The following is a 16,361-nucleotide window of genomic DNA, read 5'->3' as shown; positions in this document are numbered from 1 at the left end:
GTCTGTCTTCCTCTTTACTTTAGCTGCTAGTAAGGTTGAAACAATGATGGTGCCCAAATTTAACAATTGTTCGGTGACATCTTCTTCTGTGTGTACTGATACTACCCAAATTTCACTTTACCCTTATTTCCCATTGACTTGGATCCCTTTTACTTGTTTTTATTCTGTAGTGTGTATTTTTGTCATCTTTTCAGTACTCTTTGGAATCAGAATAAATTAATTTCCATAGCTAAATAGATATGGTAGTTGATAAAATAAAAATAAAGTATTTGGCTTATATATATTAGCATAGTATTTGGCAAATTCTTTCTGCAGAGGGCCAGACAGTTAATATTGTAGGTGTTGCAGGGCAGGTGATCTCTGTTGCAACTACTGAGCTCTGCATTGTAATGAGAAAGCAGCCATAGACAATGCAGAAGCAAATGGGTGTGAGTGACTGTGTTCCAATAAAAGTTTATTTTCAAAAACAATGGCTGCATTTGACTTTCGTGTTGTAGTTTGCCTACCCCATACTAGTAAGTTGCTTTTAGAGACCAGACCTTGAGAACCACTAGGCAGCATCCTTTTTAAATCATAAAGAGATTTAAGTCATAAAGAGAGACCAACATACATTTCCTACTCTCAAATATAACTGTAAAGGATGTTCTTGGCTTACATGTGGGTTGTATTTTAGAAGTTTGCTTGTAGATTAGTGGCTTATAGCTCAGACTCCTTTACCCATAGAAATGTTTATAAGTGTTGTCAAGAATTCTTATTAGTTAATAAAATATTTAATTAATAATGTAAAATGTTAAATGTCTGCAGCAAAATGTGAAAGAACGATACTATTAAAACAGATGATAATTAGAGAAGGTGTTGATGAAGAAGAACTCGGGGTACTTTCATAGGCTTGAGAAGAGTAAAAGTACTTTGACTACTTCTGCCTCAGATATGTGTTATTTTTCTAGTTGGAGAAGAAGAGCAGTGGACAAAATTCAGAGTCAAATAGAATAGGATTTGAATCCTGATTTTCAGCTTATTACGTATGTGAGCCTGGGCAGAGTACTCAGCTTCTCTGGGCTTCATGGGGAAACGTCTGTAAAATGGGGCTAGTAATATCTGTCACAGGTTATTGTGAGAACCCGAAGCCTCGTACAACATCTGGCTCATAATAGACATTTAGTTAATAGTAGCTATTATGTTTATAATTAGCCTTGATTAGGATAATTTCTGGCTTATACACGAAAGGAAGAAAGGAGGAAAAGAGAAGAGTTGGGTTTTTTTTGTTTCTTTATTTTGTTTTTGTTTTTTAGAATGAGGACTCGGACTAGGGTGCAAGTAGAGGACTTAAAGAGCAGAGATGAAGACCCGAGTCCTTGAGGCCACAGTGCCTGCAGATCTTGGCAACAGAACACAATGTAGGAGTTGAAAGCGTAGTTTTCCAAGATGACTGATGTTTTGAGCCTGGTAGCGGGAAGAAACAGAGAGTCTCCTTTCTGATGTTTCTAATATATCAGTTTGAAAATGTTTTAAGTTTTACATTTCATTCAGAGGTAGAGGGGATTTATACAGACGAGGATATCCTCCTCTTTTTTTTTATAATACCATATCCCTTTTTTAGTGACTTCTTTGTAGTTTGCCTTTTTTCCTTTAAGTAAGATTTTACTTTTAAATCTTGTGATAGAAAATAATTGAAAAAACTTAAGCATTTTCTTGAACTAATTTGGAAACATTAACATGATTTCACATAGTGAAATTTGTTTAAAGACAAAGGAAAAATAACGAACATTATGAAATCTACAAAATGCATTTTCTTATGTAAGATTTTGAAAGTTGGGGAAAGGAAAACTTAGATCTAGGTTTTAGTCAAGCTAGATGACATTGGGCTAACTTTTTTTAGTCATCAGCATAATGACTTATGCTAATTTTTAGCTCTTTGATAACTTCCCTACCCTTAAAATTGATGTCATTGAATATCTTACCATTTTGTTAATTCTTAAAATTTTTATTACGTGACTACTTTGGTTTCAGTGTGATTATGTGGAGAGTCCTAACAGAATTGTGAAGAAGTGAAAGCAGCATATAAGTAGTGTAATATTTATTTCTTGCTTTTATCTTAGTACTATTACAGTTAGTGTTTTGATTAGCACGGGAGAGTCTTTGTCAGCAGAAAATATGTTTACGGGCAAACAATTTGTTTATGTGAAATTTACAATTTTATAAAATGTTCTGAGACAATAAAAATGTAAAATGGCAGTGTCCTATTTTGTATCTTTTCCTGGAATACTTGTGTGGACAACATTCAGAGACATTGAGAGCAAGATAACTACTTTGTTAAATTGGTGACAATCTGACAGCCTGGCTAATTTGATCTTCAGCCTCAGCCAGTTCATCAATGGATCTTCCTTGGCCTGAAATTAGGAGAAAAGTGTCATTCCAGGTATAAGTTGGCCAAATGCAATTGGGAATTGAATTAGGTCTGGGATCTGTCATATTTCCAAACAGTTTTCAAAATATTATAAATTATAATATAATTTGGTTTTTGCATACACAAGAAAACATAGTGATTCCATGAAACTGGAATTGGATTAGGAAATATCTCTATTTATTTATTTATTTATTTACTTATTTAGAGACAGAGTCTTGCTCTGTTGCCCAGGCTGGAGTGCAGTGGTGCGATTATAGCTCACTGCAGCCTTAAACTCCTAGGCTCAAGTGATCTTCCCACCTCAGCCTCCTAAGTAGTTGAGACTATGGGTGCACACCATCATGCCTGGCTAATTAAAAAAAATTTTTTTTTTGTAGAGACAGGTTCTTGCTGTGTTGCTCAGGCTGGTCTTGAAGTCCTGGGCTCAAGTGATCCTTCTACCTCAGCCTCCCAGAGTGCAGAGATGATAGGCATGAGCCACCATGCCCGGCCAGTGTGTTTCTTTTCTTTCTTTCTTTTTTTTTTTTTGAGACAGAGTCTCACTCTGTTGCCCAGGCTGGAGTGTGCAGTGGTGCAATCTTGGCTCACTGCAAGCTCTGCCTCCCGGGTTCACGCCATTCTCCTGCCTCAGCCTCCCAGGTAGCTGGGACTACAGGTGCCTGCCGCCACGCCCGGCTAATTTTTTGTATTTTTAGTACAGACGGGGTTTCACGGTGTTAGCCAGGATGGTCTCGATCTCCTGACCTCATGATCCACCCGCCTCGGCCTCCTAAAATGCTGGGATTACAGGCGTGAGCTACCGTGCCCGGCCTATGTTTCTTTTTTTTAGAGATTACTCCTTCTCAGTGAGAAATATTTATTGCCTCCTCCACTTGATTGGCTGTTCATTGTTTTTAAGCAAGTTTTTGTCCTTAAATGAATGCTGGAAACATATTTCTCTTGCATAAAGTTATAAATTTGGACCATGCTAGGCTGTCTGTTAGCTTAGCATTTTCTAAATTGTGTTCCACTAAAATTAATAGTAACACCTAAGGTGTAGAATTCTTTGTACAAGTAAGTTTAGAAATGCAGCATGCATTCTTTCTCTCTTAGAGAATCACAGTGTAGCTCAATCCTTGGCTCTCAGTGTCTGTCAAACTGATATATTCGTGTAACAGTTATATTAGTGTTACTCATTGAAACTTAAAATCAAGTTATATAGCAAATATTTATATTTATTTAGTTCATTGTTCAGTATTGAACTAAAAATCCTACTTACTTTAGTTAATTCAAATTTGAATTGGAGGAAGATAAACATAGGTTTTAGGTTTCTTTCTTTCTTTTTTTAATATTACTGTCACTATACCTCAAGCATCCAGACCTTTTCTATTTGTAGGCCATGAACAAACATTTTTTTTTCTCTAGTCATTTTGGCAATCCTGGAAACTCTTTAGGAAAAAACTCTTTGCTTTTTCTAGTTTTTTTTTTTCCCTTGTTGGGGAGATTCAGGTTCATTAAAAGACACTATATACTAAAAGAGTTTTTGGACGAAGGATATGGCTTTTCAAAAATACGTGGCAAAAGGCATCTGCAAAGGAAGGAAGCTAGTGAGTTATCCCCTGTTTAGAAAACAGACTGCATTCTTATGGTTTATACCACAACTTGATTAATGGAAAATTTTTGTTTGGCAAAATTGATTTGGAATTCTGTTTTGAGTATCTGGAAGCAGCATGTTGAAAATGAACTCCTGTGGTTAAATATGGACACTTGGTATCATATATATCTCTAGTTTGAGTCTAGCTGTCTATGTTAACATTAGCATTAAAGTTTAGTCTATCTAAGAAAGTATTCCCAACTACCAAAGTTGTTGGTAAGTGAAGAGCATATTACGTATCTACATAATGTTATGTAATCAGAAAAGTAATAGAAAAATAGACTTAGTTTGTCAATAAAAGAAACAAAACTGAATAGAAGCATGTAAAAAGCATGAGGTATTTCTTTTTTTTTTTTTTTTTTTTTTTTTGAGACGGAGTCTCGCTCTGTTGCCCAGGCTGGAGTGCAGTGGCCCGATCTCAGCTCACTGCAAGCTCCGCCTCCCGGGTTCACGCCATTCTCCTGCCTCAGCCTCCCGAGTAGCTGAGACTACAGGCGCCCGCCACCTCGCCCGGCTAGTTTTTTGTATTTTTAGTAGAGACGGTGTTTCACCGTGTTAGCCAGGATGGTCTCGATCTCCTGACCTCGTGATCCACCCATCTTGGCCTCCCAAAGTGCTGGGATTACAGACTTGAGCCACAGCGCCCGGCCAAAAGCATGAGGTATTTCTTAATGGTCTTACTCTGCTGTTTTAACTTTTTGTTAGCCTCTTTCAGAGAGAGAAATAGGGACAGTTAACACGGACAAGCTGAGAGATACTTACCTTGCTTCCATGTGGCAGTTTGGGTGAAAGAAAGGGTATAGAAATGGATCACTGAAGCGGTCGTTTGGGTTTACTGTGGGATTTTATTTTATTGTTAATTGGGGCAGTCAAGATTTGTAAAGCCACATACCAAAATATTTTCTAAGGAAGAGTGTGGTATCTGATTTTGGAATTAGGAGGCATTTCATCTCATTGTCTAACTCCTAGATAAATATAGCAGGTTTTAATAAATTCCATATTTAACACCCATTTATTGCCTGCCTCTTACATGTCAGCCCTTGTGCTGGATACTTAGAACACTCGATTTCCCCACCCCTTATTTTCTTCTTATCTACCCTCCAGGTTCTGTTAAAGGTATTTTTCAAGTCTGCTGTACTGTATACTTCAAGACGAAACAAACCCACCCTTTGGATGCTTTATTAGAATAGTAAAGATATGGTTGAAATGCAGGCACTGCTATTCTCAGGGTCAGAAGGCCAAGGGAAGTTGGGAAATGTATCTTGTGTCAGACTAGTTATTTCAACCTTGAATTCTATTTTTGATAGCGGAACCCCTTCAAAAGACTATTATCTTCAAAAGATTAGGTGTATTCTAATTATCTTTAACTTTTTCTTACAGATTGCTATTAAAATCTGTTTATAGTTTTTGCCTAGCACATCTCAGGGTAACACATTCCATAGGTCTGTAATTTCTTTTTTTTTTTTTTTTTTTTTTTTGAGACAGAGTCTCGCTTAGTCGCCCAGGCTGGAGTGCAGTGGCGCGATCTCGGCTCACTGCAAGCTCTGCCTCCTGGGTTCACGCCATTCTCCCGCCTCAGCCTCCCGAGTAGCTGGGACTACAGGCGCCCGCTGCCTCGCCCGGCTAATTTTTTGCATTTTTAGTAGAGACGGGGTTTCACAGTGTTAGCCAGGATGGTCTCGATCTCCTGACCTTGTGATCCGCCCGCCTCGGCCTCCCAAAGTGCTGGGATTACAGGCGTGAGCCACCGCGCCCGGCCAGGTCTGTAATTTCTGTTGAGTTTGCTTTGAGATTTATTATTATAGGAATTGGTTAATAAGTCAGTGTAAAAGTTAAATTCCTAAATGATTTTATGAAATTGATCCTAACCTGCTTACTTCTCATCTTTTTGTTTTTTTTTTTTGATACCGAGTCTTGCTCTGTCACTCAGGCTGGAGTGCAGTGGCACAATGTTGGCTCACTGCAACCTCTGCCTCCTGGGTTCAAGTGATTCTCCTGCCTCAGCCTCCCGAGTAGCTGGGACTACAGGCACGAGCCATCACGCCTGGCTAATTTTTTTTTGTATTTTTAATAGAGATGGGGTTTCGTCATGTTGACCAGGCTGGTCTTGAACTCCTGACCTCAGGTGACCTGCCTTCCTCGGCCTCCCAAAGTGCTGGGATTACAGGCATGAGCCACCTCTCAACTTTCCAGTGTTTTTCACTTTAGCCTAATCTAGGCTGAAGAAAATGCATGCCAAGTATGCACTGTCTCAGGCTGCCCTGAGTGCTGAGGTGTTAGCAGGTACGCATGTGCTGTTGGTGGAGATGACAAAGAGCCCCAGTAGGAGTCATGCCCAGTGTCCCCATAAGGGACCCATGTCCTTCCTCTATTTACTAGGTGACCTTTAAGCACTGTAGGTTAGGTGGGTCATTAAATCCATTTAGTAAGTTTCTTTGTACAAGTGAGAGGAATGGAGCTGGAAGTTTGACTCAAATTCAGATGAAGTAGGGAAAGAGAAATGGGTTTTGCATACCGTATCCTTAGTAGTAGTCACTGGCCACAGTTCATTTTTTGACATCCGAGTTGAAGACAGATCAGTAGTTTGTAGGTTTTTTGTTGCTGGCATGTGTGGATTTTTTTTCAAGATTCTTTTTGCTCCTCTACTTTTCCTTTCCCCTGCACTGTGTTTAAAGTCATCAAAAAAAGTAAATGGAATAAAATTTAGCATTGTTTGAGAATTGTTTTGAAATTCCTGTGCTACCTGCTAAAGACACTTAACATTTAATTTTTAATTTTTATGGATACATAATGGTTGTATACATTTATGAAGTATGTGTGATATTTTGATACAAGCATTTAAGAATTTCATAAAATCAAGGTGGGAATTGGTACTATATAGATAAAATGAGAAAAACAAACACTACTATTGCTCATGCCACTTTTCCCCAAAAGCCTAAATACTGTTAACCCAGAGTAGAAAAGCTTTCTGCATTTTGTTTGTATATTAGGTAGGTGATTCAAAAAGCATTTTCAAGGGAAAGCTCTGTCATTTTAGGTTTGTTCTTGTCTCAGCTACTTAAGCATCGGTTAGGAGTCACTAGTGAGTTTTTAAAGTATATGAACATAATAGTAATCTAGGCATAGTCTGAATTAATTTTATTAAAGTGAAATGTAAAATAAAATTATGAAATACAGTCTCCCCACCACCAAAGAGTAGTTAGATCTCCTTTAAAAACTACATACTAAATAGATTCCTTACTATTATGTAGGGTTTAGTATTTATTTATTTATTTATTTATTTATTTTTTGAGATGGAGTCTGGCTCTGTCTCCAGGCTGGAGTGCCACAGGGCGATATCTCGGCTCACTGCAACCTCTGCCTCCTGGGTTCAAGTGATTTTCCTGCCTCAGTTGCCTAAGTAGCTGGGATTACACACGCACGCCACCATGCCTGGCTAAGTTTTGTTTTTGTGTTTTTTTTTTTTTTTTGAGATGGAGTCTTGCTCTGTAGCCCAGGCTGGAGTGCAGTGGCGCGATCTCGGCTCACTGCAAGCTCCGCCGCCCGGGTTAACGCCATTCTCCTGCCTCAGTCTCCCGAGTAGCTGGGACTACAGATGCCCGCCACCACGCCCAGCTAATTTTTTGTATTTTTTTTTTTTAGTAGAGATGGCGTTTCACCGTGTTAGCCAGGATGATGTCGATCTCCTGACCTCATGATCCACCCACCTTGGCCTCCCAAAGTGCTGGGATTACAGGCATGAGCCACTGCGCTCGGCAGTTTTTATTTATTTTTAAAGAGTTGGTTATTTGATATGTCACTGTAATACGCTATTTCTCTTTTTGGCTTTTGAGTGAAGGACAAAAATTATATACCTCCTTGTTATTTTGATAATAATTAGCCCCTGATCTTTAGTGATGGTATAATCTATGTTAGGGGTATTGGCATTTATAAAATTTCAATACTTTTTGTAGCTATGATCTAATGAATGATAATTATGGCAGTTTTCAATTTCAAAGTCTTTTTTTTTTTTTTTCCTTTTCTTTTGAGACAGAGTCTTGCTCTGTCACTCAGGCTGGAGTACAATGGTGCAGTTTCGGCTCACTGCAGCCTTCACATCCTGGGCTCAAGCAATTTTCCTGCCTCAGCCTCCCAAGTAGCTGGGATTACAGGCGCCTGCTACCATGCCTGGCTAATTTTTGTTCCTTCCTTCCTTCCTTCCTTCCTTCCTTCCTTCCTTCCTTCCTTCCTTCCCTCCCTCCCTCCCTCCCTCCCTCCCTCCCTTCCCTCCCTCCCTCCCTCCCTCCCTCCCTCCCTCCCTTCCCTCCCTCCCTCCCTTTCTTTCCTTTTTTTTTTTTTTTGAAATGGAGTCTCACTCTATCGCCCAGGCTGGAATGCAGTGGCACGATCTCGACTCACTGCAACCTCTGCCTCCCAGGTTCAACTGATTCTCCTGTCTCAGCCTCCTGAGTAGCTGGGATTACAGGCGCACACCGCCATTCCTGGCTAATTTTTTATATTTTAGTAGAGACTGGGTTTCACTGTGTTGCTCAGGCTGGTCTTGAACTCCTGAGCTCTGACAATCCACCCACCTCAGCCTCCCAAACTGCTAGGATTACAGGCTTGAGCCACCGTGCCCGGCAGCTTTTGTATTTTCAATAGAGACCAGATTTCTCCATGTTGGCTATGCTGTTCTGGAACTCCTGACCTCATGTGATCCTCCCACCTCAGCTTCCTAAAGTACCAGGATTATAGGTGTGAGCCACTGTACCTGGCTGTCAACGTGATTTAGGAAGAAAATGTGGTTAGTGTACATTAGGAAACTTCTGCTTGTGAGGTTATTGCAAAGACAGACCATCAATCCAGAGTATTTTTTTTAATGATAGCTAATTTTATCATATATTTTATTATTTTATTTTTTTTAAGAGACAGGGTCTTGCTATGTTGTTCAGTCTAGTTGTGAACTCCTGACCTCAAGTGATCCTCCTGCCTCGGCCTCCCAAAGTGCTGGGGTTACAGGCAGGAGCTACTGTGCACAGCCCCAATCCAGAGTATTTTTAAAGTGTAAGTTTTTAATAAGCAGACCCATCTTTACATTTGATCGTTATAATGGTATTTGTGTTGCCATTTGAGAAATAAAACTGGCATGTAAAAATGCCTTTTCAAGGAGCAAAGGTTAGAAATTATTAAGATTATTAGCATAAGCTATTTGCCACTATTGAGTCACTAATCTTGGTGCATGACTAGGCTCACATTTATAATATATACGTAACATTTAAATGTTGCCAAATCTCTCACTAAAAAAGACATGACAATTATGCATTATGTTGTCATTTCAAAGAGAGTTTAGGACAATTTGTACTTTGGAGACTGATCTTTGTCTAACTTTTAATTATTTCTTCCTAAAATTTTAATCTGAGTTGTGAAACCGTCTTTCCAATTATGTCAAAATCTTGGTGTAATATGTCAGTAAGGTTACATTTTTTTTTCTTTTGGTTAAGTTTTCTTTTTATGGGTATATGTATGTTTCACTCAATAGAAAAGTAACATGTTCTACATATAGAGTGAGCCAACCCAGTGCTTAGAGTTGATGTTACTATGGGTTTCATCTTGTGCTGGTATTGTGCTACTTTTTTTTCCCCTGATATGTCAGAACTTGAACAGTCATTTGTTTTGACATTATGCCCTACTTACAGTATAATTTAATGGAGGCTAACCTGGATTTTTTGGAAATGACATTTGAATGGCATTGTACTGCATTTTCATAAGGACTTAGCAGTGTTTTACATTAATGTTTTCTAAAAGATTTTTGTTTGTAGTAAGTTGACTTTAAGATACTGTAGTTTCATTGTGCTTTATCACACAAGAGAAGATTTAGCTTCTTACAGTTTTTGATCTTCTCTTTCTATAATGGGATGGGTATTGGTAGTAGGAAGAGAAGGTGATTATCATCTGATAAAACCTATGAAGAATTTATCATATCTTTTTCATGCAGATCAGATTTCTCTTGACCGAAGAGTTAAGTTCTAAATGTTAATCTGTATTTTAAAAATGTTAATAATTTCTAGTATTTCTAGAAATTATTCTAGAAATTATATAGTCTAATATTTATAATATTAATGTTAATTTCTATAAAAAGTTTTTTTTTGAAACATGGATTTATACTAATGTTACTTTGTTTTGTTTTTTGATATGGGGAAAATACTCAGTCAATGGGTATTTGTGTTGTTAAGTTTTTAAGAATTTCAGCTCTACCATATACAATTCTCATACAAGAATATGTAATGTATTTAAGAATTTTAATGTTATTTAAAAATTTTAATGTTCTGTTTCTTTATAAATGTGTTTTTTGTTTCCATTTAGATCTCGAATACCTGATGCATGCAAAACAGCAGCTAGTAACCACAGCTAAACGTTGGGATTCTTCCTCTAAGACTATTATAGATTTTGAACCTAATGAAACTACTGATTTGGAGAAGAGCCTTCTTATCAGATACCAAATTCCCCTCTCTGCTGACCAGCTATTTACCCAGTCCGTTTTAGACAAATCATTGACCAAGAGCAACTATCAGTCACGGTTACATGACCTTCTTTATATTGAGGAGATAGCCCAGTATAAAGAAATCAGCAAGTAAGTTACTTTAGAAACACTTTAAAACAAAAACTCTCCCCTTTGAATGGTATTTTTAATCTTTAAAATGGAAGTGTGCCTAAGTGAAGACAGGTAGTAAATGGTTGTTATTAAATAACTGTATTCTATCTTTAAATGAAATATGAGCTTCTTAAGGCAAGAACTCTATCATGCTCACCATGGTATCCCTTTTTTTTAGCACATAGTTCATTTCTATAAGACCTTACTAAACATCTATTAGGGGACAAGCTCTTTGCCACATGCCGGGAGTATAAATCTGTGGTTCCTGCTCATAAGGAGCTTTCAGTCAATGGTAGTCGTAGCAAGCACTGAATGAATATTTGTTGGACAGATATACAACAACTGAAAGAGACCACATATTTTGAAAAGTTGTTTTAAGAATGAAATTATTTAGGTTTTCAGGAAAACGAGTTGATAATAAAATAGCTTTATAGCAGCTTATAAATACCTTAATATATTTTACATTTTATCCATATGCCACAGGTTAAGAGCAAGTGCTTAAATCAAAAGCTTATTTGAATTATTTTAGGAAAAAAAATCTCAGAAAAGAAAGTTAGGGTGAGGGAAGATGTTCGTGAAATAGTTGTATTTGGTAGTAGCTGTCTGTTAATATGTTTTGGATAAACTGGAGACAGGCCTTAAAAACTGACCCACAATTATGAGACCTGAATTCATTTTTATAAGTAGTTTTACTTTTAAATACAGCTGAACCAGCATATTTTTCTTCTCCAGGATGCCTTATGGTTCCTTATCATTAGTATTAATAATAAATACTGAACACTCATTAAGAGTATATTCAGAAAAGGAAAAGAAAGTGAAAACTTACAGATACTTTGGTTACCCTATTTATAGATTAGTTATGATTTAACTTTTGAAAATACCTAATTTCAAATTAAATACATGTAAAATTTACAAAGTCAGAGTATAGTTTTCATTACTCTAAGACTAAATCCTGGCCCATTGATGGTCTCTTAAAAGGCTTTTATCACTTGTGTCTGTAGGCTGTTAGTTTATTAAATAAGAAGGACAGTGACTTGTATCATCTGTATTATTTTTATTGTCATGGATTCCTTTTCCTTAGGAAAGAACACCATGATAAATCATAAATATTGGGATTAAATAGAATTTAAAAGCTTACCGGAATCCTGGAGACTATTTTTGAGTATCATAGTAGGAATTCAGAAAAAATTGTATATTAACTTTTATTTGTTTAATATTTTATTAAGGTTTATGAATCATTCCATTACTTTAGAATGTGCATGTAAAGCCCAAAAAGCTTAGCAGTATTATATTCAGAATAATCTTTTAAAAGCGGAAACTAGTCTGAATGGATAAAAGGAGAAACCCTACAAAATTGTAGAGGTTAAATACTGATCGAGTATCTAAGGCTGGGCGTGGTGGCTCACACCTGTAATTGTAGCACTTTGGGAGGCTGAGGTGGGTGGATTGCTTGTGCTCAAGAATTTGAGACCAGCCTGGGCAACATAATGAGACCTCATCTCTACAAAAAGTTAAATAATCAGGCATGACGTGTGTCAGCTTGAGGGCTGAGCCGGGAGAATTGCTTGAGCCCAGGAGGTCTAGGCTTCAGTGAGCTGTGATTACATCACTGCCTGGGTGAGAGAGAGAGACCCTGTTTCAAAAAAAAAAGAAACTGGATAGTTGAAAGTGCACTGTTCGAGTATCTTGAAAGGCTTTCAAAGCCAGTATGAGAGGGCCTTAAAAATATTAGCACTGATGGCAAACTAAGTTGGTGTGATCTTTTAAAAAAATATTGTTACTATTTTGAGACAGGGTCTCACTCTGTCACCGAGGCTGGAATGCAGTGGCATGATTTTAGTTTACTGCAGCCTCAACCTCCTGGGCTGGGGTGATCCTCTGCAGCCTAACTGGAGAGGCTGAGTGACTGAGACTGCAGGTGTGCATCACCACACCGGCTTCATTTTGTATTTTTCGTAGAGATGTGGTTTTGCCATATTGCCCAGGGAAGATCTGGAACTCTTGGGCTCAAGTGATCCACCCGCCCTGGCCTCCCAAGGTGCTGGGATTACAGGCATGAGCCCCTGCCCCAGCCCAGTTTGTGTGATCTATCTGGAGAGCTGTTTGGCGGTTTGTATCAAGGACCTTAAGTTTGAATCTTTTGTTGTGGCAATTCTACTTATGGGGAATCATAATGAAGCAATAATCAGGTCAAAGATCTCTGGACACATGTCTTTCAAAGAGTAGTGAAGAATAAGTTAATTATGATATAGCTATATGATTGAATGTTATATAACTTGAAATTATGTTCTTGAAGAATTTTTAATACAGTAATGATGCTCATGATATAATATTAGGGAAGAAAATATGCTAGTTATAACACCTTATTGCCATTCTAATTTTATATAGATGCCTATACACATACATGTATGTATTTGTGTATAAAAATGTTGGAAAGAATTAAAGCAAAATGTTCTGGTTGATGGACTAACAGGTGATTTTTATGTTGTAATAGTTTTCTCTACTTTTGAAGTGTTCTGTAATGACCATATATTGCTCTTATAATTAAAAAAAAGTGAACAAAGAAATGTAAAGGAAACTGGTACATCATTAGTGGCAACACTTGCTGCTCATGGTGTAAAAAGCCCTTAGGTATGAAAAGAAGAGATTGCAGTAAGGCAGTGGTAAGATAGTGTAGAATGTTTTTATAGGAACTTCTGAGCTTTCTGTTTTTTTAAATCTTTAAAGTTATATCATATTTATTGACTCAAATAGGGATATTTACAAACTGAATGTAAATCAGCCGGATCACTATTGATGTGTTCTGTACACAACTACACAAGAGTTTTGAAGGATCTTCAAGATATAAATGATAATTTATTGCGACCTGCCTAACATGTGACAAGTAGTTACTGTGCTAGAGAATTCTGGAATTTCTGGTGATACTCTCACCTAAAGGTAACCCTGGATATGAAGGCTGGTAAATTAAATTTCTCAATTTGGCAGGCCTGTAAATGTTAGTGAAGTGCAGTGCAGAATTGGTACACATACAAAGAAACAGATCCAGTAGTAATTAGAGTTCTCAGAATGCATCTGTAAGCAAGTAGACATAGATTGTGAAGATTTTCAAAAGTCTGTGACAGACTTTTGTTGCTTAAAAGAGTATTTTACTTACTCTTTAAACTTAATATTTATATGCATTTTAATGTTGCCTTGAATTTAATTTACCTTTGATTGTTAATTCTTTAAGTATAAATAACATAACTAAGATATATTTTAAAAAATTTTGGGGGCGGTCCCTGTGTAGCTGCTAAGCTATGGTGTAGTGCAGGGCTCAGTAACTTTTTCTGTAGAGGGTCAGCTAATAAATATTTTAGGCTTTGAGAATTTCATACAGGCCTGGTTGCATTTCTTCTTCTCTTTTTGTTTTTTGTAAAATCCACTGTCAGTTAAGGGCTATACAGAAACAGTCTGAAGGTTGGCTTTGGCCTTTGGACTGTGCTCTAGTTTGTCTGACGGGGCCATTTTGCTTGTCTGTTCAATCAATACCAGTCATCAGAGCAAACCCAAGTCACCATTAGAATCATGAAGAATGTTTTGTTGTGGTTTGAAACCCAATTTAGAGGTAGGAGACAATGGTATGGCTATATTGACTCATCTCTCTAAATGACTTGGGTATGTATTGACAGTAATAAGTGTGTTCTGAACACACTGAAGTTTGCCTCTTTGTGACATTGTGGTCAGATGTGCCACACAATTAGTAGGATATTTCCCAAGGTTCCGAGAATGTATCAGTCTTCTGTGAACTTTGACAGTTTAAGCAGAATATTTCCTTTTTTCTTTTCTTTCTTTTTCTTTTTGTTTTTTTTTAAATGGAGTATTGCTGTTGTTGCCCAGGCTGGAGTGCAGTGGTACAGTCTTGCTCACCAGAACCTCCACCTCCCGGTTTCAAGCAATTCTCCTGCCTCAGCCTTCTGAGTAGCTGGGATTACAGGCGAGTGCCACCATGCCCAGCTAATTCTGCATTTTTGGTAGAGATGGGGTTTCACCATGTTGGCCAGGCTGGTCTTGAACTCCTGACCTCGGGTGATCCACCCACCTCAGCCTCCCAAAGTGCTGAGATTACAGGTGCGAGCTACCGCACCAGGCCAAAGCAGAATATTTCTAATCATGAAAGTAGTATCAAGGAGCTTCATACTAGTTTCTTACATTTTGATGATAAGGGTTGCAAGAGACTGAGGCAGGAGGATCACTTGAACCCATGAATTTGAGGTTGCAGTGAGCTGTGATCGTACCACTGCCCTCCAGCCTGGGCGACAGAGCAAGATCCCATCAGACAGTGCCTTTTACATGGTCATTTTAGCATTTCTTTCTAGAAAGTAGATTGAAAAAAGGCTCCCAAGATTAGGTAAAATACGTTTTGGTTTGAGGCTGGATTTAATAATCTAGTTTTTTTTTTTTTTTTAGGGGATGATTTTTTTCAAAGCAGTCCAGAAATTTCTTCTTAGGTTTTTTTAGTGTGAGATGTGTGTAAGTGATAAAGATAATACTACATTTCATTTCATTTAAGTTTTAGAAAATGCTTTTCTTTTGAGATTTGTTTGTTTTACTTCTCATACTCAGTCACATGTTGGTGTGTGTTCAATAATGATTCTACTTTGAAGTGAAATCTGTTTGATTTTTAAGAGATGCATTTTCAAAAGAAATGTACTTTAGCTGAAGCTATTGTGTCCATTAAACTGTGCATGCCTCATCGGGTCATCGTGCTTGGCTTCTCAATGCTAACAGCTGACATGACAGGCCTAGTGTGGGGTGCACATTTCATCGTTTAGATGGGTGCTGCTTCTATTGGTGATACCTCTGTTCTGTTGCTCTGCTTTAGTAAACTCAGGGATTGTTTTATTACTTTGGTTGATTTTTATTGTTCATATAGTCAGAAATCACATGAAATGAAAACACTGTAGGTTTGAAATTTTTGAAAAGTTGCACTCAAGAGATAGAATTGTTGCTAAGGTTGATAGAGCCATATTTCTCATTAGCCTAGAAGTATCTTTTTAAGTCTATTGAGTATTCAATTGACTGTAATTCTGCCATTCCCTAAAAGGTTAGGGATTATGTAAACTTTAAGGTTGATTTTAAAATGTAGCATGCAACAATGAAAAGATCGTTTTTCTTCTTATTAAGAAATATCTTTGTTAATTGTAGGATATATTTTCTAGTTTAGGTATTTTTGAGTTATTAAATTTCAAAAAGTACGTATTTTAATATTTAAGATTACTAACATAATTTTAGTTTTAGCCTGTTAATCTTTTATACAAATTAATTGTTATTAGCTATAACCTCTACTAGAAAGTCTATAATGTCTGCATCTTGAACATGTGATGAATTTTTTGTGGGAAAAGCTGCATTTCTTAAGACTTTTATTTTATTTCTTAGCACTTCTAGTGCCTCTACCTCAAGAATTTTGTTACAAGACACAACCAGTGTCACAAGAGGATTTTCTTGTTGCTCTAAACTGTGAGACTAACTTTTCATGCCTGCTAAATTGTGATCAAGTGTTTTGGGATGGTGATTCTCAAATAGACATGAGTGAAACTTTAATATATGGCTTAAGGCCTGGGTGCGGTGGCTCACATCTGTAATCTTAGCACTTTGGGAGGCCCAGGAGGGCAGGTCTTTTGAGCCGAGAAGTCTGAGACCAGCCTCGGCAA

At 37.4% G+C, this 16,361-nt stretch overlaps 1 protein-coding gene across 12 annotated transcripts in view; it reads left to right on the top strand.

Annotated features, from left to right (window-relative positions):
• Positions 1-16,361, top strand: part of HELZ (helicase with zinc finger) — a 178,623-nt gene that overhangs the window by 60,161 nt on the left and 102,101 nt on the right. For all 12 annotated transcript variants that reach the window (XM_015120168.3, XM_015120164.3, XM_077972575.1 and 9 more), the window contains one exon: positions 10,383-10,650. In XM_015120168.3, coding sequence (XP_014975654.1) covers positions 10,383-10,650 — 268 coding nt within the window. The remainder of the gene's footprint in view (positions 1-10,382; positions 10,651-16,361) is intronic.

The sequence above is a fragment of the Macaca mulatta genome, chromosome 16, assembly GCF_049350105.2.
Source record: "Macaca mulatta isolate MMU2019108-1 chromosome 16, T2T-MMU8v2.0, whole genome shotgun sequence".
NCBI classification, from domain to species: domain Eukaryota; kingdom Metazoa; phylum Chordata; class Mammalia; order Primates; family Cercopithecidae; genus Macaca; species Macaca mulatta.
The sequence above is the reverse complement of the archived record's forward strand: the minus strand, read 5'-3'. Positions and strand labels throughout refer to the sequence as shown.